At 46.6% G+C, this 26,176-nt stretch overlaps 1 protein-coding gene across 1 annotated transcript in view; it reads right to left on the reverse strand.

Moving 5' to 3' along the window:
* Nucleotides 1-26,176, reverse strand: part of LOC120297933 (T-box-containing protein TBX6L-like) — a 39,061-nt gene that overhangs the window by 10,830 nt on the left and 2,055 nt on the right. The window contains exons 2-6 of the mRNA XM_039321174.1: nucleotides 13,744-13,913; nucleotides 12,724-12,824; nucleotides 11,302-11,468; nucleotides 7,148-7,294; nucleotides 5,330-6,554 (exon numbers count right to left, since the gene is read on the reverse strand). Coding sequence (XP_039177108.1) covers nucleotides 6,477-6,554; nucleotides 7,148-7,294; nucleotides 11,302-11,468; nucleotides 12,724-12,824; nucleotides 13,744-13,913 — 663 coding nt within the window. The 3' untranslated portion in view covers nucleotides 5,330-6,476. The remainder of the gene's footprint in view (nucleotides 1-5,329; nucleotides 6,555-7,147; nucleotides 7,295-11,301; nucleotides 11,469-12,723; nucleotides 12,825-13,743; nucleotides 13,914-26,176) is intronic.

Below are 26,176 nucleotides of genomic sequence, written 5' to 3' on the forward strand. Positions count from 1 at the left end.
CCTTTCATGACCAGGCCGGGGGGGGGGGTCCTTGTTCAAGGATGTGATGTCATCAGATGAGTTTCCTGATTTTGAATAAGATTATTTGGGTTTATTGTTAATCTCAGCATGTAGTATAGTGAAATAATATTAAATATGTACCATTCTGGGCCTTCTTGGGTATTATTTCCTTGCAGGTACTAATGACAGTAGAAATCTGGCCTTATTGGATAGGAAATTTAAATGTGATTTTTTGAAATGAGAAAGTGACACTTTGGCTTAATCATTTTAAAGTAATTTAAACATTTAAAAGCTGTTTCATCACTTTTCCATTTTAAAATAAGTTAGTAATTTTTTTTCCTGAAAATATGTCCATGCAGCTTTAAGCAGCCATTAGCAATTCTGACACTTTATAAAAGGAACATAGTTTAGCTAGAAAGGCCAAATAGTCACACACCCTTGTTGGCTGTTCACTTGTTACCCACACTGGCCCTGATGCCCTTTTAGCTCAAAAAAAAAAAAAAAATCAGGGCTATTTTCTTTGAAAAACACCTTCATTGAAAATAAGCCAACAATGTATTATTACAAAACAAAAAACCCAACCTCACAAAATAAATGTGGACAATCCATGAGAAATTCCAAGTAGAGAATTGGAGTATCCTATATTAGTAGCATCAGATTTCAAGGCTTACTAGTTTTTTATTTATTTAATCAAATGCCTATCATGACTTAAAACCCAACTAGTCTGACAAAAAAAGTACTCTCCAGAATCTATTGGTTGCCTTAAATAATGATTGAAAAAGGTTGTGTCTCATTGTTTTTACCCTGGAGGTAAAATCACTTTGAGTCCATTTGTTATGGGGGTGTCCAATTCCTTACTGGCGATAAGTGAACCAAATTTTTGAAGGCGGTTAATGATTATAGATGGTATTATTTTAAAATTGTATTCCAAAATTTTTAAATTGTACAACATGGATACACAGTGTTTTGACAGTGGCAAAAAAGGTGATTATGCACTCATAAAAGAATATTTGCATTCTAGACCCTAAATGTTGACTTCATGAAATGTTTCAGCCCCTGAAATAGTTTTGCATTTATGGAGAGGCAGCCTGGGACCTAGCACCCCCCCCCCCCCGTGGTTGAGATTCAATTGATGGTATAAAACTTGAATTGACTGAAAATTAGAAAAACATTACATAATGTCAGTATCTTGAGATCTGCATCTACAATACATCTACTTATCTTCCATCTGTAAATGAACCTTTTGTCAATGCTGCAAATACTGTATATTCTTGCTTTGACAATATGCAAAACTGTCTGGTATTTACTGGGTTAATACAGAGCTTAGAGTAGGGGGAGGGAAAGCCCGGGAAAGAAAGAGGAAATAAACTTTTGACCTTCACACTAATTGGATAATGTGACTTGTGACTGCAAGATAAGGGAGGGGTTTAGCAAGAAAAGGTTGATGCCAGCGAGAGGAAGTCAGATTCTGGCATCACAATGTCCATGATGGTGACCGGCAATTTGTAGCTCTGTAATAAAGACTTTAGGAAACATGCCTGAAAGTTCTTTGAAGTGCTTCATTAGTCGGAACCTCTGACATCATGCCAGAATCCAACATTCTTTTCAAACGACCTGCGGTCCCGAACTCCATCAGCTGCCCTATGCTTGAGAGGAGCTGGCAAAGTTTCGGGGAAGATCTCACTATTGAGAAAGAAAGATTGCCTGAGACCAGCCCCGTGGCTGCAACAGTTTCCCCGGGGGGGGGGGGGGAAGCGACAGCCAGCAAGCCGGGGGAGAGAGGAATTTGGCAGATTTCCCAGCTGAGAGTGAGGTGTTCAGTGAAAAAGAATGTGATGCCCTACCCCCTCACAGACCCAATGACTGCTCCATCGAACTGGTGCCCGGAGCCAAACTCCCACGTCCGAGGATGTATGTTATGTCCCCCCTCGAAATGGAAGAGATGCAGCGATATGTGAACAAAAACCTAGCGAGGGGGTTTATTGAACGGGCCAAATCTTCCGTGGGAGCCCCTGTGTTGTTCAAAGAGAAAAAAGATGGGTCTCTTCGTCTCTGCGTAGACTACAAGGGACTCAACGCTGTAAGTGTGGAAAATAAATACCCCCTCCCCCTCCTAAAGGATTTATTGACCCATCTGGCTAAGGGGAGTGTCTTCACTAAGTTAGACCTAAGAGAGGCATACTACCGGGTAAGAATAAAAGAGGGAGACGAGTGGAAAACTGCTTTCAACTGTCCTATGGGGAGCTATCAGTTCAAAGTCATGCCATTTGGACTACAGGGGGCCCCAGCTGTATTTATGCAGTTGATTAATGAGGTTCTATATGATCAATTGTACAAAGGGGTTTTGGTGTATCTTGATGATATCCTGATATACAGCACAAATATGACTGATCACATAAAGCTAGAGAGAGAAGTGTTAAAGAAACTATTGAATGCCAAGCTTTATGTCAAATTGTCAAAATGTGAATTTCACCAAACCCAATTAGACTATTTTGGCTACCGAATTTCCAATGAGGGTATTGAAATGGATCCGGCCAAGGTGAAAACTATAATCGAATGGCAGCCCCCAAGGACTCGCAAACAGCTCCAGAGCTTTCTGGGTTTTGCCAACTTTTATTGTCAATTCATCCCTTCTTTTGCCGAGATTGCCCTACCTCTTACAGAACTACTCAAAACAGGCAAAGGAGGAGGGAAGCCACGACCGGGCCAACCACTAGCATGGGCAATGAGCTGTCAAACAGCTTTTGAGAATTTAAAGAGACTATTTGCCGCTGAACCGGTTCTAAAGCACCCCTGCCCAGGGGAACCCTTTGTGATTCAAGCCGATGCCAGCGATGTGGCGGTTGGAGCAGTGTTACTACAAAAGAACAAAAATGGGATCCTGCAACCCTGCGCCTACACCTCTAAGAAATTCACTGAGAGCGAGCGAAGATGGGCAATCTGGGAGAAAGAGGCCTTCGCAATTAGGTGGGCGCTATTGAACTGGCGACACTATCTAGAAGGGAGCAAAGTGCCATTTGAGGTATGGACAGATCACAAAAACCTAGAGGCACTGAAAACTCCCCGCAAATTGTCACCAAAGCAAGTACGGTGGGCACAGTACTTTAACCACTTCAGCTTCACTCTAAAGTACATACTAGGAGGAAAGAACTTTCTAGCTGATGCGCTATCCCGGTTACCCCAGTACAAAAGCGAACGAGAGCAGGTTAACGAGGCAATTATTCCCGATCCACAGACTGTTGCTCAACTTACACCTCGCAGGGTCCCCAATCCTGATGACCCTGGAGTGAAGAAAATAAAACGAGAGCTCCTCACTGACCAATGGTTCAAAGATAATCAAGCGTCCCTAACATGCAGAGATGGCTTGGCTTACAAAGGGGGGAAGTTATATTTGCCAGAAGCGCTCCATCTTAATGCTCTCAAACACAGCCACGACGTAAAGCAGGCTGGACACTTTGGATATTTGAAAACCCTACACCTCACCCTCCGGCAATTCTGGTGGCCAGGGCTGAAAAAGGATGTGGAAAACTATGTAAAAGTTGTACTGTATGTGCCACAATGAAAAGAATCCCGGGGAAAACCCCTGGGTTACTGCAACCCGTGGCAGACCCTTCTCAACCCTGGGAAGAAATAGCTATGGACTTTATAGTGGACCTACCTGAAAGTAGGGGAAATACTGTCATCTGGACTGTAATAGACCTGTTCTCGAAACAGGCTCATTTCATCGCCTGCAAAGGACTCCCATCTGCCCAACAACTGGCCAAATTGTTCCTGAAACATATCTACCGGCTCCATGGTGCCCCTAAGTGAATAATCTCAGACAGGGGGGTGCAATTCACAGCTAAGTTTTAGAGAAATTTCCTTACATTGATTGGATCATCTCAAGGGTTATCATCTGCTTTTCATCCGGCCACCAATGGGGCCGCCGAAGCCGCTAACAAAATGTTGGAGTAATATCTTAGGTGCTATGTTTCTTACCAACAGATGAACTGGACTGATCTCCTCCCTTTTGCGGAGGTGGCGTACAATAATTCCGTGCACAGCAGCACCGGCTACACGCCTTTCAAAGTAGCCACAGGGAAAGAATTTAACCCAATACCTGAATATTCTCAGTTGCCCTCCGCTTCACAGACACTTGATCAATGGGTGAGAGGGTGGGAAGAAGTTTGGAAAAACACAAAAACTGCTTTAAAAAAGACTTTTGAAACCTATAAAAAGCAGGCTGATAAAAAGAGGGCTCCCCAAAGAACATTCCAAGTTGGGGAAATTGGGACCAAAATTCTTGGGGCCTTTCCCCATAGTAAAGGTCATCAACCCGGTCACAGTACAACTAAAACTCCCTAAACTGTTAGGGAAAATTCACCCAGTTTTCCATTGTAGTTTGTTGAAGCCTTATCGGGGCTCCACTTTAAGACCTCCTCCAAAGAAGGCACCTGGACCCCTCGTAGTGGCAGGGCAGACCCACTATGAAGTGAAATGTATTCTTGACTCCAGAATCTTTAGAGGGAAATTACAGTATTTAGTACAATGGAAAGGATACCCGTTGTCTGAAGCCACCTGGGTGAAATCTAGTGAAGTGAACGCTGACAGATTGATCGAAAGGTTTCATTGAAACACCCCAGCAAACCGAAAGATAACCCTTAACATATGCTTTTGTTTACTTTACAGGTTCTGTCCTTCTTGTAAGGGGGGCCGGATGTCAATGCTGCAAATACTGTATATTCTTGCTTTGACAATATGCAAAACTGTCTGGTATTTACTGGGTTAATACATAGCTTAGAGTGGGGGGGAAGCCTGGGAAAGAAAGAGGAAGTGAACTTTTGACCTTCACACTAATTGGATAATGTGACTTGTGACTGCAAGATAAGGGAGGGGTTTAGCAAGAAAAGATTGATGCCAGCGAGAGGAAGTCAGATTCTGGCATCACAATGTCCATGATGGTGACCGGCAATTTGTAGCTCTGTAATAAAGACTTTAGGAAACATGCCTGAAAGTTCTTTGAAGTGCTTCATTAGTCGGAACTTCTGACACCTTTCCTGGGACCTGGGTGATTTTTCCTCTTTGGTTTCGCTTCTCTTGCCCAGGGAACAGGCTCTGGCGTGCTCTGCCCTGCATCTGCCTGGGGAAGCGCAGCGTCGGCCCTTCTTTTCAAAGGGGGCCCAGCAGTTCTTTCCCATCAGAGTCCCCGAGTCGCATTGCCGCAGAGAAACAGCAGCATTTTCTCCAATCTTGGGGGCAATGAGGGGTTCACTCCTCAGGTGCCCCCCCACTAGAGCTCCGTGGGCCCCCTGATCTCAAGCCCAGCGCCCGACCCCTCCCTCGTCCCTACCTGGAGGCTTCTTCAGGTAAGGTGGCTTGCGAGGAAGAGGAGGCAGGGGGCGGGCCTCCTTGCTGCTCCCCCGACGCCCCGCAGGACAGGATCTTCACAGGGCCAGGCAAGGGGGCGCTGTGACAAGAAAGCCAAGCAGGCCGGCTGCTGCTCCCGGGAGTGGCGAGGCTTTCCTTGGCCCTCCCCTCTGCGAGGCTCCCCTCGGTGGCACCTGCTGAAGCATAGAAAGAGTGAGGAGGAAGTCCTGGTGCATGGGTGGGGGTTGAGGGGGCTATGAGATGCCCCCTCGGCCTCTTCTGGCCTTCTTTGAAAGCCCCTGCCGGACCCCCACAGCCAAAAAGCGGGGGGGAATAAGCCTTCACTTCCTGGGGTGGCTTTAAGGATGGGCTCGTCCCCTTCTGAAGGAAGGCAAGGGGATTCTCTTTCCCTCCTGCAACCGCCCTGACCCCCCCTCAAATCTGGCTTCCAGGCAGAGCTGAGCCAGAGTCACAGCCTGGTGCCTGCCTTGCGGCACAGGAGCCCCACAGAGCCCCGGATGGCCTTTCCACTCCAAGGCCATTCCTGGCTGCCCGGCTTCTCCCTGGCCTACCAGCCCTGACCAGGCTCCTACCATAGGTGAGCCCAATTCTGGGCCATTTTATAAGGGAATAAGCAACAAGCTTCTTAAAGGGGAGGGGTGTACTTAAATATTTGAACAGCTATTTCTAACTAATGAGAAATAATTAATGGCCAAATTTGTCAGAAGTGTGTTTTCTAAACTGAATAGAGGTTCAGCATTCATGTTTTAAGTTCCTGGATTGGCCCCACTTTGCCTCCTGCACCCAAATTACCTTCCTCTGCAGAAAGCTGGGGGGCCATCTTGGCTACTTGGGCTGGACTTCTTCCCCGACCGATCTTTTCCCTGGGGAAAAGCAGAAGAGGAGCAGTTGGCAGACTCTCTGGAGTACCTCAAGATGGGGGGGGGGCTGGCCTAGGCACCCTTAGGCCAGAACCCCCCATCTCACTGCAAGCCCTTCAAAAGACCACTCGCCCTAAGAGGGAGGCGCTCTAGTGCTGCCCCCATTAAGCAAGGCCCTGCCCCACATCAGGTTTTTCTGGGCACTCACCACTGCAGTCAACCGACTGGTTCTCAGAAGAGTCAGCAGACCTACCGGCGACGGACATTCTTCCCATGTTCTCTGAAGCCTTTGGCAAATGGATTGTTGTAGATCTTCAGTTTTGTGACCTTCAGAGAAAGAGAGGCAGCCAGCATCTGCACTAAACACTGCATTTGCAACTCTTTTCCTGTCTGGTGATTTGCCAGTAAATGCTACAAAACTAGGTGCCTATAAGGCTTACTGTTCTTTGCCTGGCACCCCTCCCCACTGGGCACTGCTCTGCTCCTAGTAGCTAGTAGCTACAACCCCAGTTGCAAAGCGAGGCCTGTTTTAAGGCACCACAAATGAACCGCTTCTCTCCTCTGGGGAGGGGGTTAGGGTTAAAAGGCTTGGCTTAGACAGCCATGGAGTGGGACAAGGGCCAGAGAGCTACTACAGGGCCTCCTGCTGCCTTCCTGATGTTTTCATGACTGCCAGCTATGAAAAGTCTGTCAGCAGGAGGAGACATGAAGAGGGAGCTGGTTGGGTGCTCGTATTCCACGCCCCGAAGACTGGACTTGGTTTCAGATGCAGGCCCACCAGTGGACTAGTAGCAGCCCTAGGAAAGTTGCTCCTCTGGGGACCAAGCCAAAGGCCCGTGCCCAGCTGCAGCCTAGAGATCCTCCTTCCCAAGGACTGGCCCTTCATGAGCAGCCTTCTGTTGACATACACATCACTCCACCTTTTCATTCTGATAGGCAGTCACAGAGGTGAAGACGGTCTCTGGGAAGCTGAAGGAATGGAAGATGCTGCAGCGAGTGCTGAAGAGGCCGTCTGCCTGCATGACGTGGAAACGCGGCTTATAGCGATGCATGGAGTGAAGGATGACCTGGGAGAGGAGAGCCAGAGAGGAGGACAGACAACTCAGAAAATGTCTCCTGACAGGCCTGCACAACTTGACTTGTGGACTTCTTTGGTTGCCAAACTCTTTCCTCACCAGTGGCCACCAAGACTCGATTGCTAGTTGCTAGAATCACAAACTCAGATCCCAAACTTTTAAAAAAAGGCCCGTGCCATCCTGGGAAGGCACCCCGCATTCATCCCAAGGAAGTTGATTCAGGAAGACCTTTGTGTGGGGTGAGGGGATTTTCTGTGGGACCTGAGAGACCACTAGCTGGATGAGGTGCTGAGCTGACAGGATTCCGAGGCTGAGGGCAAAACAGCCTGTGTGCTGGGCGAAGAAAGCAGCAATGGGAGTCCAGGAAAAGGGCATCAAGACCATCCGAGATCCATCACGTTCTTTTCCACAGGGAAGAGCAGAGCAGAGGAACAGGATGTTGTTCAGGCCTTTTAAGGATGGAGCTGGCTTGACCTTCCCTCTGGCTGAGAGGAAGAGGAATAAGGGAACAGGGCGGGGCTGGCAAGATGAGGAGTGGGGGAATGAACCAGCAGGGAATGATTCCTCAAAGGAGTAGGGGGTGGGGTGGAGAAAGAACCCTTAAGGTGGAGGAGTGGAAGCGATACTGTAACCGTCAGGAAACCCTTGCCAGTGGAGTCCAGAAGGAGAAAGAGACAGGAAAGAGAGGAATTGCCAGAGAAGCTGTGCACCCAGAAATATAACATCAAAGATGTTCTATGATGTTATATGATGGATATGATGTTATATCAAACATCATATCCAAAGCTCATATCCAAAATAGCAGCTAATATGTCCAGAGAATTGGAGACCCTGTGAGTGCTACCAGATGAATAAAGCAGAGAGTGCACAAGGGATTTAAGGTAGCCAGTTAAGGGCAGTCCCTAACATATTTTCCGTTGGTTTCAAAATCTAAGGGACTGGTTTGGACAAAACTCAGCAGCACTTTTTCGTGCGGCTGCTGATAAAAACAGGATCGCCAACGTCCGATAACAGATATGGCATAAAAAGAAGAAGAATGATTTCATTTTCAATGGAAATAAGAAGTAAAAACCTTCAAATAGTTATGACTAAAAAAAACCAAAAGTGAAGATGAATGGACCTCCGCAGACCTGCTCTCAAATACATCTACATAACCAGTGGGAGTTGCCTCCAGAAGTTGTGGGTGCTCCATCCCTGGAGGTTTTCAAGAAATGATGGGACAACCATTTGTCTGAATTGGTATAGGGTCTCCTGCCCGAGCAGGGGATTGGACTAGAAGACTTCAAGATTCCTTCCAACTCTGTTATTCTGTTATATATTTGTTACGAGGTCCAGTTATGCTTGAAAAATCTTGGAGCAATAAATAACCGCATATTAGATGACAAATGAGGACAAAGAAAAGCTAGTTCAAGAAAAATAGCACTGTGGCAGGAGCCGGCAGAGGAAGGAACTCCCCACAAGGAAGGCAATCCAAGAAAAGCCCTGCCCACTAACTAGACCACAGTGATTGTCAGAAGCCAAAGACCCAAGGCCGAAGAAACAGCCTGGGGGCTGCCCTAGACGAGGTGGGCTTTCAAGAGAAAGAAAGCAGACACCCCAGCCCAGAAGGCCAGCGACTGGGTTCCCGAAGGACGGAGGAGGGGCTTTTGCATCCAGCCAGAAAAGAAAGAGAAGAGGCAGCAGGGAGCAATTCACTCCATGAGCTACTGGAGGAAATGGTGCCGATGGAACCCTTGGTTTCTGAAGGTGCTGTTGGCTAGGACCACACCTCAAGGATGCCACAAAAGCTTTCAAGAACACTCAGTTACTCCCTCTAAAGTTAACTCCTGTTAACACATCTGGGAACAGATACTGACAGGACCAGCTGCAACAATATCACCATGGATGCCATAGATCAGTGGTGGCGAACCTATGGCACGGGTGCCAGAGGTGGCACTTGGAGCCCTCTCTGTGGGCACATGTGCCGTTGCCCCAGCCTTGCCTCCCCCTGCGACCTCCTTCTCACCACCCTGGAGGAGAGTTGCTCCTGAGCGTGGCCCACTCGGAGCAGCGCAGCCAAGGACATGGCAGCCAGGCAGTGTAGACAAGACTCTGCCCTCACACCCCATTCTGCACAGCTGATGCTGCAGAGGTGTGAGGGCAGAGTCTTGTCTCCTCCAGGGGGATGGGGGGATGGAGCAGGGGCAGAGCAGGGGGTGGAGCGGGGGCGGGGCCAGTTTTTGGGCACTCGGTCTCTAAAAGGTTTGCCATCACTGCCATAGATCAAGAAACGATCCTCAAAAACCCCAAGGCAAATGAACGGTTGGGTGACATCAACAGAAGTAGAGTAGTTCTCCTTTCGCTTTTCCTGCATGGTCCACTTTAAGTACTGTGTCTGCCATAGTCTATGAAGGGCTCAGCATCTTTTCTGCATGCTGCCTGCAAGAGACAGAATAACAGGTGAGGCTCAAAGGAGGAAGAGGCAGGAGGAAAGCCCGAAAAAGAACCACACCGCTTCAGCAACAACGCTGTCCAGCAAGGTGATGGTTTCATTTTTACAGGATGCGAGTTGAACCATCTGTCCCAAAGGCTTTAACATGGGAACTCATTAATTATCAGGAGATTATTATTTTACTGACAGACAAAGGCCATTCCATGGTGGTGATGAACAGCACAGGTTATGAAACGAAGACATTCGACCTACTCAACAATTCCTCAGCATATCCTTTAGACCAGCAAAGACATCAGAGCTGAGAATGATGATCGCACAATTGAATGCTTATCTCAGACAACTCAAACAAAACAACTGTATAATGAAAAAAGGAGCAATGGAAAATGAGAGGAACAGGCGCCGCCCCAGCGAGATTGGACTCCCAAGATACACAAAATAGGAGACCCCTATTGTAAAGTTCCTTCCTACAACCTGGCTAAATGGCTGGCACAACGCTTAAACTTCCTGACCCCACAATGACTTAATAACTGGCCATCAACACCCCAATCAACAACCAAAAAGCCACACACAACTAGGCACCACATAAATACTATGCATAGAATAGCCCAACAGTGCGGGAGAAGTTCCCTGAGAATGGGCTCCAGCACAAGTCCAACAGCTCAGAAGACTAAACTGCTGGTCCCGGTGGCCGACCCAGATTGGACCCTGCAACATTATCCAGGGACACATACATTTGCTTTCATTTGTCTCATTAATTAAATTAAATTAGCTCCTGCTACCTATATAATTCTAAAAGTTTGGATTTTATAAATGCTAATGCTTAAATATTAGCAAATGCCACTAGAAACATGGTGACAATTTTTTAAAAGTTGAATTCAGAAGGATTGAAGAGAAAAGAAACTACAGGAACGTTTTAAGGAAGGTCTGAACCTTTTTTCTCTGCTGGACTGAGACTACCAGCACTCCAGCCTATGATGGAAGTCCCGGAAGGAAGAACTCGAACCCCGGAGGGAGTTGCTTAAGAGGGGTAGCCGTAACAATCTTTTAGATAAATAAATAGAGAGAAAGAAAAGCTAAAGCTGTTATAGGAGGAGGAGGACTCTAAGACTGATCTATAGTTCTGCAGAAGAGACTTCAGTCTGGGCCTGGAGATCAGCATCTGCATGAAAACTATTGCAAGAGGTGGATGGTGCCTCAGAAGTTGGAGCATCTTCCAAGGAGGCTCTAATGACCAGAGGGTCCAGGGGCTGCCTGACATGAGGGACGTAACTCTGAGCAGCAAAGGCAGCCTAAGGAAGGGACGTGAAAGCATGCAAAATTAGAAAATTGGTCAGTGTACAGAGGACTCAGGGATTGTCAGAGAAGGTCTGGAGGATATGATGATGTAGTCAATTCTAGTCTTGTTCTTTTCTGCAAAGTTCTCTCAAACTTGTCTATATCTTCACATTTTTGTGCCCTCCCCGGTCAGCCCTGTTATGCATTGACAGATATGTGCAATTTGCAGGCCACTGACTGTCCACTGGATGGCTTGCAGTTAAAAAGGAAGAAAACAGCAAAAGACCCATACATGCCCCTGCTGGTCCAAGGTGTTGTTTGTCAGTTTGAGTTTCTGGAAGGAAACGGACTCCTTCATCCAGTGGCTACCCAGGGCAGGAGATTCTGGGTGGACGTATGTCCGGCATGGGGGCTGTGGCTCGGCTTTCCCTGCAATCTCCCACTGGTCCTTGTTCCATTGGGGAGAAGGAACAAAACGTCATCACGTGGCCTGCCTCCTTGTGGCCTGCTCTTCCCCCCCCAAGAGCAAGCTCCTTCTTCCAACCAGGTACTGCTCAGCTGGACCTCCCTGTCCCCCCCTGCCTGTCCCTCCCCCCTGAAGAGGGTCCCAAGGCAGAGATGCAGCCGGTGAGCAGAGAAGAGCCATCAGCTTGTAGAGCGTCACAAGGGGGCTCTGGGTGCAAGAGAGACCAGGACTGTTCCCAGCTCTCCTGGGAACAGAGGCAAAATGGCCCTCTTGCTGCACCAGAAGACACAGCCTTGATGACACAGCAAAAAGGCCGGGAGACATCTTCAGAAGCTGCAAGCTTTTGGTGAATCACCTTTGGTGAGATGGATAGCTATATAAATGTATTTTTAAAAAAGATATACAAAATAAAATAAGTTGTACACTTGCATATTGAGTCCATGTTCTTTTCTTTTTTTGCTGATTGTAGGAACACTCTAGAGATATTTCAAACTAAAATCTTATACCATCAGCCATCTAGTGTTTCTCTGAGCTGTCTGCAAGATTGAACTCCAGAGAGGCTGTTTTGTAGGGTCTTGGTCCTTTCTGGACATGCCCAGAAGGCTGTGCTGAAGTGCCAGCATTGGTCACCAACATAGGGACTGTCTTGTTTCTGACCAAACTGCTGGCTGGGGTTTTGGAGTGGAGAGTCCTCAGTAGGCTGAAGACCACTGGGTCTTCTACACTGCTCCCACCCTTCTAACATCCAGGAAGCAATCAGTCCTACGAACCATTCCTAATCTCAGTTGGCTGGAGGGCCAAGGACAAGATGGAGGAAAAACGTGGGCTCAGAGAAAGGCTTTGCTCCACAGGAGGAGGAAATGCTGAGTTTTCGGGGAGGGGGAGACAGCAGGCCTTCACAACCAGGTCCAGTGCACCCTCTGCCCCCCTCCCTGAGGAGACTGACCTGGCTCTCCATAGCTTGGTTCCCTTCCCCATACAAAAACGCCACCCTTTCCCTCTCCATTCTTTTAATGGCTGGCTTCAATTCTATTCTGATCTTTTCTCTCCTGTACTCCTTGTTCTTGCTACCTGCCTTGAGAGATGAGGTATCATCTCCATAAATAAGCTACACCCACCCCGCACCCCTGGCTTCCATTTCAGCCATTCTCCAGTTTCAGCTGCCGGCCGAGTATGGAGCCAGATTCAAAGCCCAGAGCTACTTCATGCTCAGTATCTCACCTGGCGGGACCCACGTCTTGCTTACCTTGTACCTGAAGTTGTCCATTGGCATGAAATCTACCAGCATGAGATACTTGGCATATGGGGTCAAGCCAGTAACTTTGATCTTGAATTGTGGAAACATTCGTCTGTGGAAAAGGAAGGGATTGCTTAAGAGATCTTAAAATGGTCCCTCTGGGAGGATTTAAATAACAGCTGCTGCTGCCTTTGATGGACCTCCAACATTGTTCATTGTCTCTGATGGGTTTCCATTTTTTTCTGTGGCATCTTTCCCCATCCCAGAAAAGACCATGATGGCTCTTGATTGATTAGGCCAGCAGCAGCCTCAGGCAACTTTGGCCACCTGCAGAGGCCCCTGTTTGTTTGGACATCTTAGTGGGGGGGGGACCTTGGTATTTATTTCAAGGGCCTCAATAAATATAGAGTGATGCTGAAGTTTAGGGAGGAAAGTCCCTTTTGGAGTTGCCACTAGGACCCTCTCAAGGCCTGTTTCCCAGAGTCTCTGAGGGACCAAAGAAGCCCCAGTGAGCTTGGAGGTCATCCTAGTTGTGGTAACCCCAGGTTGCATTCCTTGTGACACCTCAGAAGAGATGGGGTGGTTCGTAACTCCAGAAGAGGGAAAAGAAAGCAGGCGAGTCTTCTTTGAATTGTCCACTTGTGGCACTAGGGACAAACCTCCTCAGGTTTTTTGTTTTGTTTTGTTTTTGGGTCCTTAGTCTTGTAGGACTGATATTAAACACATTTTGCATCTAGAATCATTTTTATGGGTAGAAATTTCCTCTGATTTTTACACAGTGCCAAGTTCAGGGAGGGTGGTCAGCCAAGAGCAGCTGTGCATTGCTACAGAAGAATAAAGCGTCATTCGGAATTCAGAATTGGGTGATGGCAAATGCCAAGCAAAGAAATTTCCAGGAAAGTTGGCCATTCTCCAGCCACCTTAAGATTCCAGGGGTTCGTGGGAGAAGCTGAGCAGAGAGGCTGGGCTGTCGTGCTCTACTCTCGCCCCAAATAATCTTGCAACACAAGATTTTAAAAAGCTTTGCTCACCGCCCAGTTTTGGTAATAATCATCTCTGTCCCTGCATGGTGAAACTTGGCCCAAAGGTGCGGCTCTTCAAGAGTGATGGCTACGGAGCTGTGAGGAGGGGTGGAAGAGGTCTCCAACGGGGTAGGTTGAGCCTGGAAGTCTTCAAAGGAACAATGGAACAAGAGCAATTCCTAGTGAGGCTGGGCCAGCCCATCCCTCCCCTGCAAAACTGCCTTCAGCAGCCTCCCTTCCACTTTCACCCCCCTATAGATTCTGACTGTGGAACAGAGCTTCTGGGCAACCTGAAGATGTGTGGGCTTCAACTCCCGAAATCCCCAGCCAGCATGGGAATGGAAGTCGTCCATACATCTCCAAATTGCCAAGGCTGAGAAACACTGCTGTGGAATAACCTGCATCCTTCACGACTGGGGAATGTGGTTGGGTCAGGAATGATGTTCCCTATCATTTCTGTTTTAACATATTCGCCAAACATTGATTTTTTAAAAACTATTTCTGAAAATTAAATATGTATGAAATTAAATGATGTATGAACATGAGAAATTAGAATATATAAAAAAAATTAAAGTAAGAATTTGACATAACGTGTAGCAGGAATTTCAGAATTTTCTGAAATGTGATTCAGTTTTTTAGGGGAAAAAAGCAATTTGTAGGTAGCATTAGATTTTAAATTGATGGATTCTTTTCTTTCCATCTCCACTTCCTCTGAGAAAAATATGTTCCCCCAATTTGGGACTTCCTGTGGCTGAGCTGTGCCGTCAGCTGCTGTTTAACAGCTGCCCGTCCTGGGAAATCGTAAAGCTGGCAAAAACAGCAACGATCAGCTGTTTTGCGGCTTGAAACTTTCCTCCCGGGCGAAGAGAGGGAGGTGAGCCTTTGCCTGGATAGAGGTAGAACCTTACAACTTTCCCAGTTTTTTTTTTCTGGGAGATGAAATCGGAGTCTGGGTGTTGCTCTGTTTCCTTGGATGCCTTTGTTCTCCGAAGAGAACGAAGCTAGACGCTGCCTCCACTGCTGCTATCTGATGGGAACAGTAAGTTAACTCCAAAGCAGACAGAGCGGTCAGGAAGAGAAGAATTGATGATTTTACTTTAAACCTAACTCATTTGAATTAACATCTACTCCTGTTACTATTCTAATTGGAGTGAAGAAATATGGCGGAGGAATCCTCCTTCTTTGTCACTTTCTTTGTTTGAGAACTTTCACTTTCTATTTTTTACTTACTATCTTTAAACTGGCAACAAAGTTTTAACAATGTAATAGACTTGGTTCATTTTAAAGGGGGAAAAATTCTTATTCCCTTTTTTTAAGGGGGAATTGCCTTTTCTTCTCCTTTGTTCTTATATTACTATTTTTGGGAAAAGGGAAAGGGGCGAAAAACCCCTCCCTTTTTTTAAAAATGGCTTCAAAACGTCCTGGACTTCCTTCTCTTTCTAAAACTTCAACTGCCTCTCCAGTAACTCAGACTGTACAACAACGCAAACTTAAACCTTCTCCACCTTTGCCCCCACCTCAGGCACTTACACTTCAGGATTTACAAGATGCCTTAGATAAGACTTTGGAAAAATCACTAGAAAAAACAGCAGAGCTTCTGGCTCAAGAAAGTAATGAGCTCAGGAAAGATATTGTTTTGGCACTCCAAGGGCTTGCTGGCCTTGTGGAAAAGATTGACGACAGGGTGGATGAAGTGGTCGGTAATGTTGAAATATTACAAGATAGAGTTGAAAAAATAGAAGAAAATGTGGATGTTACACAGAATAAAATTATAATTACAGAGAAATCAAATATGGTTTGAGAATAAGGGGCCTGAAGGAAAATATTAAGGAGAATTTGAGAGAAGAAATTGGAGTAGAATTGGCCTCTATTTTGGAAACTGATCCTGAAGAAATGTTGAAAGATATAGAAAAGATTTTTAGAGTTAATTCGTGGGTTGCAAAACAGAGGAAATTACCAAGAGATGTGGTGGTCTATTTTGCGAGAAAATCACTTCGTAATGAAATTATACAGGCCTTCTATAAACAAAGATTTCAGATTGCAGCTCAGGATGTGAAGGAAATACCTTCTAAAATTCTTAGAAAAAGAAAAGACTTTTCTTTTTTGGCTGAAGAACTTAAGAAGCGACAAATTCAATTTAGATGGGATATACCTGTGGGGATAGTGGTGACTTACGCTGGTACACGATACGTCTTAATACAGTTTCAAAAGCAAGAGATTTTTATGTTACTATTTTAAAAGCAAGTCCACCACCATCTCCAAGATCAAAGAAAGATGAGAGCAAGGCAGAAGCGCAGTTGTTTGTAGGTTCAATGCCATCTTTGGGAGAAGAATTGTTGGTTGAAGTTATGCAACAGAATTTGCAAATAACAGAAGACCCAAGGGAACAGAGAATTACACGCGCTGCTTATAAACGTAGAGAAAGACAACAAGAACAACAATAGCAACAACAACAAAAGGCAGATGATGGAAGTTTACTACAGTCTATTTCAGAGCCGGTGGGAGGAGCAATGCCAAAGAGATCATCGACTGTAAATCTAGATGCTTTGTTCCAAAGGCTTCATCCTGCCAAGGATGGCAATGCTTCTAACCTGGAATGTTAATGGGCTTAACTCACCACAGAAGAGAAAGAAAATCTTTCATTATTTGAAACAACACAGAAATGATATTATTTGTTTACAAGAGACTCATATTATTTCTAAAGATCAAAAATATTTGTTTAATCCCCGATAGGGGATACATTTTATAGCTCCCGCTTTGCAGAAAAAAGGAGGAGTAGTTATCTATGTGAGAAAGGAGCTTTCACCGAAGTTAACTGATTTTGGCTTACAAGGAAGGTATGTTATTATTGATTTACTAATAAATGATAAGAGAACCCTTCTTGTTGGTTTATATACTCCCAATCAACAACAAAAACATTTTTATAAGTTGATTCATCAGAAATTAACTTCTTTGGATTATAAGTCAGTTATTATGATGGGAGATTGGAATGGTGTTTTAGATTCAAGTAAAGATAAGAAGGGTCCCTTTAAAGTTTCTAACCATGCAAGACTTCCTAAAGTTTTTTTTTACTTAAAGGATGATTTGGAACTTAGAGATATTTGGAGAGAACGGAATACTGAGGAAAAAGACTTTACTTTTTTTCGGATAGACACCAATCTTATTCTAGAATTGATTTTTTCTTGGTTACTAGTGATTTCCTTTCTAGGGTGAAGAATATCAAGATATTTCCTAGAATAATTTCAGACCACAGTCCGGTATGGTTGGAAATTTCATCGGAAGAAAGAACTAGAAGGTCTTGGAGGTTGAATGAGAATTTATTTGGATATGAAGAGAATATACAGCGATGTAAAGGTTATTTAAAGGAATTTTTTGCTTGGAATATGAATAAGGGTACTTTGATTCCAATGGTATGGGATTCTTGTAAAGCATATATGAGAGGGGTTTTGATTTCTATGAACAATGCTCACAGATGTAAACAGATCCAGAAACGTAAAGACCTTGAAGATGAGATTAAATGTAAGGAAAAGATTTTAATATCAAATCCAATGGACAATGTTAAAAGTTTCTATTACTTTGCTGAAGGAGCAATTTAATATGTTATTATCAGATCAAATTGCAACTAATTTGAGGTATGTGAGACATAATACATTTTGTAATGCAAATAAACCTGGTAGATGGTTGGCTTATCAATTACGTAAGAAACAGAAATTGAGGATTATAGATAAAATAATTTATAAAGGTAAAGAAGTCTACCAACAAAATTTGATTAAAAAGTCTTTTTTAGATTTTTATTCTAAATTATATACTAGTGAAAGTATACAAACTTCAGATATAGAAAAATATTTACAGGGAGCACATTTTCCTAGACTCACGAGTGATCAATGTGATGGGATTAATGGTTTAATTACTTCTGAAGAGATTATTTTTGCAATTAAACAATTGAAGGTTGGTAAGACCCCAGGTACTGATGGGTTAACAGCGATTTATTACAAGATGTTATCTGAAGAAATGATAGAACCATTAAAGGTACTTTTTAATGATATTTTATCTGGAGCAGAATTACCTCCATCTTGGAGAACGGCCTTCATATCATTAATTCCAAAGGATGACCAGGATCTGTCCCAATCTAGAAATTATAGGCCTATATCTCTTTTAAATATAGATTATAAGATTTTTGCAAAGATACTGGCAAATAGATTAATGCAGGTTTTGAAACAATTGATTCATACTGACCAATCTGGATTTATAATAGGGAGATATATGAAAAACAATGTAAGACAAATTGTTAATTTAATAGAGTATTTGGATAAGAACAACCAAATCCCTGCTGCTTTGATATTTATAGACACTGAGAAAGCTTTTGATCAATTTGATTGGAATTTTCTATTGAAAGTTGTAGAGGAAATGAATTTTGGAGATAAATTCTTATCTGCTCTCAAGGCCATTTATCAACAATAATTGGCACAAATTATAGTTAATGGGGGATTAGCAGACATATTTAAAATAGGAAAAGGTACAAGACAGGGTTGTCCTTTATCCCCCTTGCTATTTGTACTAACAATGGAGATTTTACTTATTAAAATTCGAGACTCATCTAGATTAAAAGGAATAAAAATAAGTAAGATTGATTATAGGCTGAGAGCTTTTGCTGATGATTTGGTTGTGACATTATCCCATCCAACAGATTCGGTCAAAGATTTGGTTGAAATTTTAGCACAGTATGAACAGGTCTCTGGTTTTAAGGTTAATAAAAATAAAACTAAAATATTATTGAAAAATATGTCTAGGAAGGGAAAAGATTTTACAGCTGAAACAACCGATTATGAAATAGTTAATAAGGTTAAGTATTTAGGAGTTTATATTACAACATCTAATGGAAAATTGTATAAGAATAATTATGAGCGCTTATGGGTTAAAGTTCAAAAAGATTTAAATGATTGGCAAAAGCTACAACTATCGTTATTGGGGAGAATTTCAGTAGCGAAGATGAATGTTCTACCAAAAGTTTCTTTTTTTATTTCAGATGATACCCATTTTAAAGAAGGATGCTAATTTGGATGAGTGGCAGAAGGGTATTAATAAATTTATTTGGGGTGGGAAGAAATCAAGGGTAAAGTTTAAGATTTTACAAGATGCTTGAGAGAGAGGTGGACTTAAAGCATCTAATATGAAATTATATTATGATGCGGCCACTTTAACTTTAGTAAGTGACTGGCTTAATTTAACAAATAGAGATATTCTTGTTCTTGAAGGGTGGGATTTATTATATGGTTGGCATGCATATTTAATTTTTGATAAGAAAGTAGATTCGGTCTTTAAGTCACATATTTTAAGATATGCTTTACTTCGAGTTTGGAAAAAATATTATTATAAGTTAAATTATAAAATACCTATTTGGGGGATCCCTGGACAAGCAATCCAGGGGGTTTCTAAGGGGGTGAATTTTGACAACATTTCGTATAAAGAATTACTTATTTGGTCAGGCACTGATTGGCAATTAAAGTTTTCTGATGTGTTAAGGCAAGAAAACATTTTACAATCGTGGTTTCAATATTTGCAAATCATGCAGAGATGGACTTTGGATAAGAAAATGGGAATTACTTTAGTAGATGAAAATTCAGATCAAGGATCAGAAATGTGCCCATATTAAAAGAATTTATAATGAGTTAATAAAATTGGATTCAGAAACAGAGTTAGTTAAAGATTGTATGATTAAATGGGCCCAGAATATTCAAGAACCGATCTCGTTGGACTTATGGGAGATAATTTGGACTAGAAATGTTAAATTTACGCAGGCCCAGAACTTGAGGGAAAATTTTTATAAAATGTTTTATAGATGGCATCTGAATCCTAAAAAGCTGTCCTGTATGTACCCGAACCTGCAATCTAAATGTTGGAGATGTGGTTGCTTGGATGCAACCTATTTTCATGTTTGGTGGACTTGTAAAGTTATTAAAGCCTTCTGGATTATGATTTGGTGGAACATTCAAAAGGTTTTTAAAAGGAAGATTAAGTTTACTCCCCAACTGTTTCTTTTGGGAATTTTGTGGATTTTAATGTTAAAGAAACTATTTTAATGTTGAATTTAATAACAGCAGCAAGATTACTGGTGGGTCAATATTGGAAGAAGGATACTCTTCCTTCTTTAGAAGAATGGGTATTTAAGGTTTCTAATTTAGCAGAAATGGCTAAAATTTCTGCTTATTTAAAGGACCATTCACAAGAGAGATATTTTAACGTATGGAGAAGATGGATAGAATATGTTCAGAAGAAATATGGAACTACAAAGTTTCATTTATTCTATGAGTAATGATTTTGTTTATAAATTTATGATGTTAAAGTTTGAAGAGAGTTAAGGGTTTTTATGATTTTGTTTATTGTATAATTAGTAAACTTAAATAGATTATGTTTAATATATTTGTATAATCCTGTATTTTGCTCTGGGAAGTCGGGGGGGGGAAGGGGGGAGGGGGGTGGATGGGTTGAAGTTTAAGTAGTTCAGATAAAGTAGAAATAGTTTTATTGTATATAATATTAATGTTTTAATTTTGAGAGAGGAACTGCTCGGGCATTTCCCCTGGACCGCATCAAGAGGGAGGAGAAGAAGGTGAGAAGTAGGTAGGAAGGTGGAGGTGAAGGAGGAGAGAGGGTGAGTGAAGAAAAAGAGGGAAAGAAATAAGTTGGTTTGAGGTGGGATGCGGTTTGGGGGGAAATGGGCGGGCAAGACCGAATGTGGTGTGTATCAATTTGTTTTGTTTTTTATTTGAAGTACTTGTAAGATTGTTATGTATTGTAAAATTGAAAATAAAAAAATTTACAAGAAAAAAAAATTAAAGAATTTGACATAATGTGTATTTATTTATTTATGAGACTTATATACCGCTTTAAGTGCAAGCACTCTCTAAGCGGTGTACACCAGTAAGCAATGTATATATATATTTTTACATTGCCCCCAACAATCTGGGTCCTCATTTTACCTACCCCGGAAGGATGGAAGGCTGAGTCAACCTTGAGCCGGTGAGATTTGAACCGCTGATCTGCTGAACACAGTCAGCTAAAGTGGCCTGCAGTACTGCACTCTAACTGCTGCGCCACCTCGGCTCAGGAATTTCAGAATTTTCTGAAATGTGATTCAGTTTTTTAGAGGAAAAAAGCAATTTGTAGGTAGCATTAGATTTTAAATTGATGGATTCTTTTCTTTCCAGCTCCACTTCCTCTGAGAAAAATATGTTCCCCCAATTTGGGGGGCATGTACCACCCACCCCTCCTGCCTCCAGCTGAGACCAAGTCCTCCACTGGGCTCTCCCTGGCAGGGCAGCTGGTGGAGCTGCTGGAGAGAATCGCCCTCCCCCTCCGGTCACCTGTGCCAGTCACAGATCCACTTTCAGATGCTCCGTGCAGCACGGAGCATCTGAAAGTGGATCCTGTGTTGTAGATGAGCATCTGGGAAGGGGCTGGGAGGCTGACCAAGCAGAGCTTGCTGGAACAGCTCAGGGTGCCTTCCCCCCTCCTCTCTGCCGCCAAGTTCAGTGCAAGCTCCAGGCCAGAATAAGGCAGCTAGAGCCCTGCAGCCGCACCGCTCTCTGCCCCCCTCCCCCACGAAGTTTGCCAGGTCCTCCACTGCTCTAACTCCAGCATGTCTGGCCACTACAAAGCCACCAGCCAGCCTGCCTGCCTAAGAGGGGAGGTTTTACTTGTAAACCAAGATACGCAAGTGTGATATGTGGCACAGAATTTGATAAATGAAACAAGCAAACAAGTAATAAGTGAGAGTTCCCTGAACGGTGGCCAATAAAAGGAGAATCCGAGATGCCACAAGAACAAGGGCAACTGAGGGAGACATTTGGGCCTTGAACAAGCGCCTGGTTGGACATTCAAGGGATAGCAAGAGGCTCAGCACGGCCAGCAGCATTTGGGTCAGAAAGGAGACATCGTCAGCGGTCAAGGACTTGGAGGAGATGAACGAATCACTGGCCTTAGAGCTAAAGAAAAAAGGGGGCATTGTGTGTGCCAAGGGGCTACATCCAGATCACTGTAGCCAAGAGGAGAGAGAGGTCTTCCGCCAACTCAAAGGCCTCCCCTGGGACCCTGGAGACCCCCACCAATAAGTCTCCTGCTTCCTGTCCCACATGTCAGTTACCTCTCCCATCCAGGGGTTGCTGCGGTGCCTTCCCTAACCTCAAACCAAGAATCCCCCCCCCGCCCCACAAAAGGACATTTTCCAGCAAGGCAAGCGGATCAGACCACAAAAGTTCTGGGCAATCTCCTTTGGGCCGCCTGATTTGCAGAGGAGACTCGAAAGATCTCCCGCCGCCTCCCCTCGCGCTCTTCCCCCCCCCGCCCTGGCCCCAGGGGGCTTCGCGGGGTCAGAGACACCCACCCCCGCGCTTAGAGCAGGCCGAGAGACCCTACCCGATCCCACCTGCATCTCGCCGAGCCCGGCCGGTACCGAGGGAGGCGGGCGGGGACGGTCTTCCACGGAAAGGCCCTCGCGGAGAAGCGGACGCGGCCGCTCTCCTCGCGCAGCTCCGCCGGACGCCGAGACCCTCGGCCTTATGAAGGCGGAGCGGAGGCGGGCCGGCCCCCCCGCGAGGGCCTCCGGCCTGTCCCCAAAGGACGCGGGAGGCGGGTCGCCGCGCAAGCCGGGGGAGGCGGCGGCTAATCCGGGCGGCTCGGCAGAGTCCCGGGGGGGGGGAACTCGACGGACTCGGAGCCCGTCGGAGCCGAAGAGCGCCCCCGGCGAGCCCCCCCGCGGAGGAGCGCCGGCTCGAGGGCAGCCTCGCCAGCCGCGCGCCCGGAGGACCCGCCCGTCCCGGGGCTGCAGGCTCCGGCGGGCGCGGCGTCGGGGCTTCTTGCCCGGCGGGGGACTCCGCTCGGCTTCTGGGCCGGCGGCTGGAACGAGGCGCGGCGGCAGGGCGGCTCTCGGGCACCTCCCGCGCCGCCCGCCCCGACGGAGAAGGAGTAGGCGCTGCCCGCCCAGCCGGGGCCCGCGGAGGGAGGGCGCTCCGCATTCCCGGTTCCCCGCGGCTGCCCGGCCGAGGAAGGCGCTCTTTCGGCGGCGCCCTCGGCTTGCCCCGCGGGGCTCGGGGACGGCTCGGCGCAAAGGCAGCAGGCAGCGCAGGGCCCCGAGGCTGCCCGCGGAGGGGACGCCCGCGGCTCCCGGCGCCTTCGGCTGGGCGGACGGACGGCGCTGCAAGCCGGAGAAGCGCGCTGGGAATCGGGCCGGTCGCGGGCAGGCCGGACTCGCGCGTGGCTGGGTGGGTCTCGGCGGGGCGGGCGACGCGCCTCCGGGGCCGACGAGAGGCGCGGCTGAGCTCCGTCCGGCCTGGGAGTGCGAGGGGCGGCTTGCCTTCCTCCCCCCCCCGCCGGCTCTTCCCTCGGGGCTCTGCGGAGCTCCTCCGCCGCCTCCCGGGCTCTCACGCCTCGTTCGCCCGGGGCTGCCGTCGCGCTTCTTCCCAGCCAGATCCCGCGGCTTCTCCGGCGGGCTTCCTCGGGGACCTGCCCTGCTCGACGGCTCCGCTCCGGCTGCCGGAGGTCTCCGTCGTGGGAGCGCCCCGAGGCCTCCACCGCGGAGCCGAGGCAGAGAGGACCTGCGGGCGCCGCTGAGAGGCTCCGGCGTCGCGGTGCCGCCTGCGCCCCAGGAATCTCGCCGTGCCGGCTGTGAAGAGCCGTGGAAACGGTCCCGTCGGGGAAGCCAGAGGAGAAGCGTGAAAGCCTCGCCCGCAACTTTCCGGGAAGCGGCGCTCCAGGGCGGGGAAAGGGGGCCTGGTTGCTCTCGGCCGACTCCGGGGAGGCGCTCCGAGTCCCCTCCGAGGCTCGGCCCGGCGCTTGCTTCCCACGCGGACGGAGCGGGCTGCCCCCTTATTTTGGGCGGCTGCCAGCGGGGGCTCACTGCTATCCGCTTCCCCGGCCAGGCTTGTTTTTTCGTTCCGGGCATCTCGGCAGAAACGTACGTGAAGAAACCACTCGAAGGAACGAAAGAAAAAAGGTTTGGCGTTTAACAGGAAGGAAAGAAAGGAGGGAGAGAAGAAGGAAGAAGGTCTGGAGAGGAAGGGAAAAGAGGGAGGGAGGGAGGGAGGGAGAGAGAGAGAGAGAGAGAGAGAGAGAGAGAGAGAAAGGAAATGGGAATTAGAGGAAAGAAGGATTGATGGAAGGAGGGAAGGAAGGAAGGAAGGAAGGAAGGAAGGAAGGAAGGAAGGAAGGAAGGAAGGAAGGAAATAGGAATGAGAGGAAGGCAGCAAAGAAGTGAGGAAGGGAGAATAAAAAAAGAAGGAAAGAAGGGAGGGAGAGGAAAAGGAAGGAAATGGAATGAGAAGAGGGAGGGAGGGAGGGAGGGAGGGAGGGAAGGAAGGAAGGAAGGAAGGAAGGAAGGAAGGAAAGAAAGAAGGAAGGAAGGACAAGCACTCAGGCGTAAAAGATGCTCTGTCTGTTTGGTCATGTTCTCTCCCCAAATCTTAGAACAGTGACTGAGCTGGACGGTTGAGTGAAGGGCCCTCCCTGAGGGGGAAGCACTGCCAGTTTTCTGCACACTTCCCCCCCAACTCTTCAGACTGGAGAATCTCATCTCACGTGAGGGTGAGGGACACAAAAGGCAGAGGCTGCCCAGACTTTCTAAGGGATGGGAACCTGCATCGTTTGGAGAAAGCAGGAGGCTGTTCATAATTTGGCACTTTTGCACAACTTAGTCTCCATTGCCCTGAATGGGAACGGAAGGCTCAAGAGAACCTAAACTGCTCCTCCACCCCATCTCCCATTAATATACAAGTGGACCTCCTCGTTAATTGCACCCAGTGATCACTTTAGTTTTGCTTTATTGCTTCACTTAATGAAGCTGTGACAACCCAGGGAATCTTTTAAAGAAATTGGTACTGTTACCTAAGGGCCCCTGCACAGGCGCCCTTCATTGGGTTCTTTAAGGTGTGGAGTTCTCGGGGACCCTGAGCTAGGCTGGGTGCAGGAGGGAGCCTCTGTCCCCCCACACGGCCCCTGCCCAGAGCAGGCAAGCTGGCTTGATCCAAAGGGGAAGTGGTAGGCTCCACTTTGTTCCACTCCTCCCTCCCCTTGGGCAATTTGCATGGGTGTGGCATGTCCATGGCAAGGCCGGATCTGCTCAGCTCTGGGCTGCCTTTGTCAGTTGCAGGCTGGCTCCCTCCTGCACCACTGCTGCCAACGCCCTTTCACAACTGTTTTGGTTTGGCCACTGGAGAGAGACAAGGACAGGACCAGCATGGCTGTGCAGATTGCCAGAGAACACAGGACGGCAGCCCTTTAAGGCCTAAGCATCTCCCCAGCCAGATTCATGGACTCAAGCCTCCTGGGGCTAGAAATGGCTTAGAGATCTTCTAATCCAGCCCCCTGCCCAGGGCAGGAATCCTTAAACTATCCCAACAAATGGCCTGCCAGCCTTTGCTTGAAACCCTCCAGGAGCCAAGTTCTCCCCCTGCACCAAGGCTCCCCTGATCTCAGATCTAGATCTCCCTCAGGAAGCTTCCACCCACCAGTTCTTCTGCTGCCCTCAAGAGCTGGGTAGAATAAATGCAGACCCTTTAGGCTAAATATACTGGGTTCTTTTATCTGGTCTTCAGTGTTTTTCCTTATCTGTGACAACCAGAACCGGCCCTAGCGTTCCAGGGCATAGAATGGAACTATCACCTTCCATGCTCTCAGTGCTCTATCCCAAACATTGCTCCAGCCCAGGATTGCATTAGCTATTTTGGCAGCTGCAACCCCTTGATGATTGTTCTCCCCAGCATTCTGCTGGTTCACTTTGTGCACCCAGTTTTTCCTGCCTGAGTGGGGCATCCTACTTGCCTGCCTCCTGAATGCATTTTTGAGAAAAGGGCCTGATGTTCAAGTCTATCTTTCTGAATCCTGAGTCTGCCTTCTGAGGTGTTGGCTGTAGCTGCAACTTTGGCTTGCCTGCCAATTGTCTGAGTCATTTAGGAAAGCACTGAAGAGCAGTGTTGGGCCAGGACAGAACATAGCAGGGGCAGAGAGGGATGGAGGTTTTCTCAGCTAATAAGCAGAGAAAACCATCAAGTCCTTACACTTTGACAGCGGCTTCTTGCCAGTCACTTTAGCTTCATTATTGTTTCTTTCATTGGGCAGTCTGTTTCATGTCATCTACAGTCATCTAGGATCGAGCAGGTAGGTGGAAAACTATACGTGCCTGCTAACCAAAGACTAAGAACTATGCAAACGTACCACAACTCGAAATTAGCGGGACATTTTGTGTTTGTAAAAACCGTACACCTTCTCAAAAGGCACTTCTGGTGGCCCTCACTCAAGAAAGACGTTGAAAGTTATGTTTCCAGCTGCCCCATCTGTGCTTCAGCAAAACAGAGGCAGGGAAAAACACCAGGGTTACTCCAAACAATAGCGGAACCTTCAGCACCCTGGAGAGAGATTTCCATGGATTTTATTGTAGAGCTCCTCGAAA

Source organism: Crotalus tigris, unplaced genomic scaffold (genome assembly GCF_016545835.1).
Source record: "Crotalus tigris isolate CLP2741 ecotype Arizona unplaced genomic scaffold, ASM1654583v1 scf7180000023720.1715460, whole genome shotgun sequence".
Lineage (NCBI taxonomy): Eukaryota > Metazoa > Chordata > Lepidosauria > Squamata > Viperidae > Crotalus > Crotalus tigris.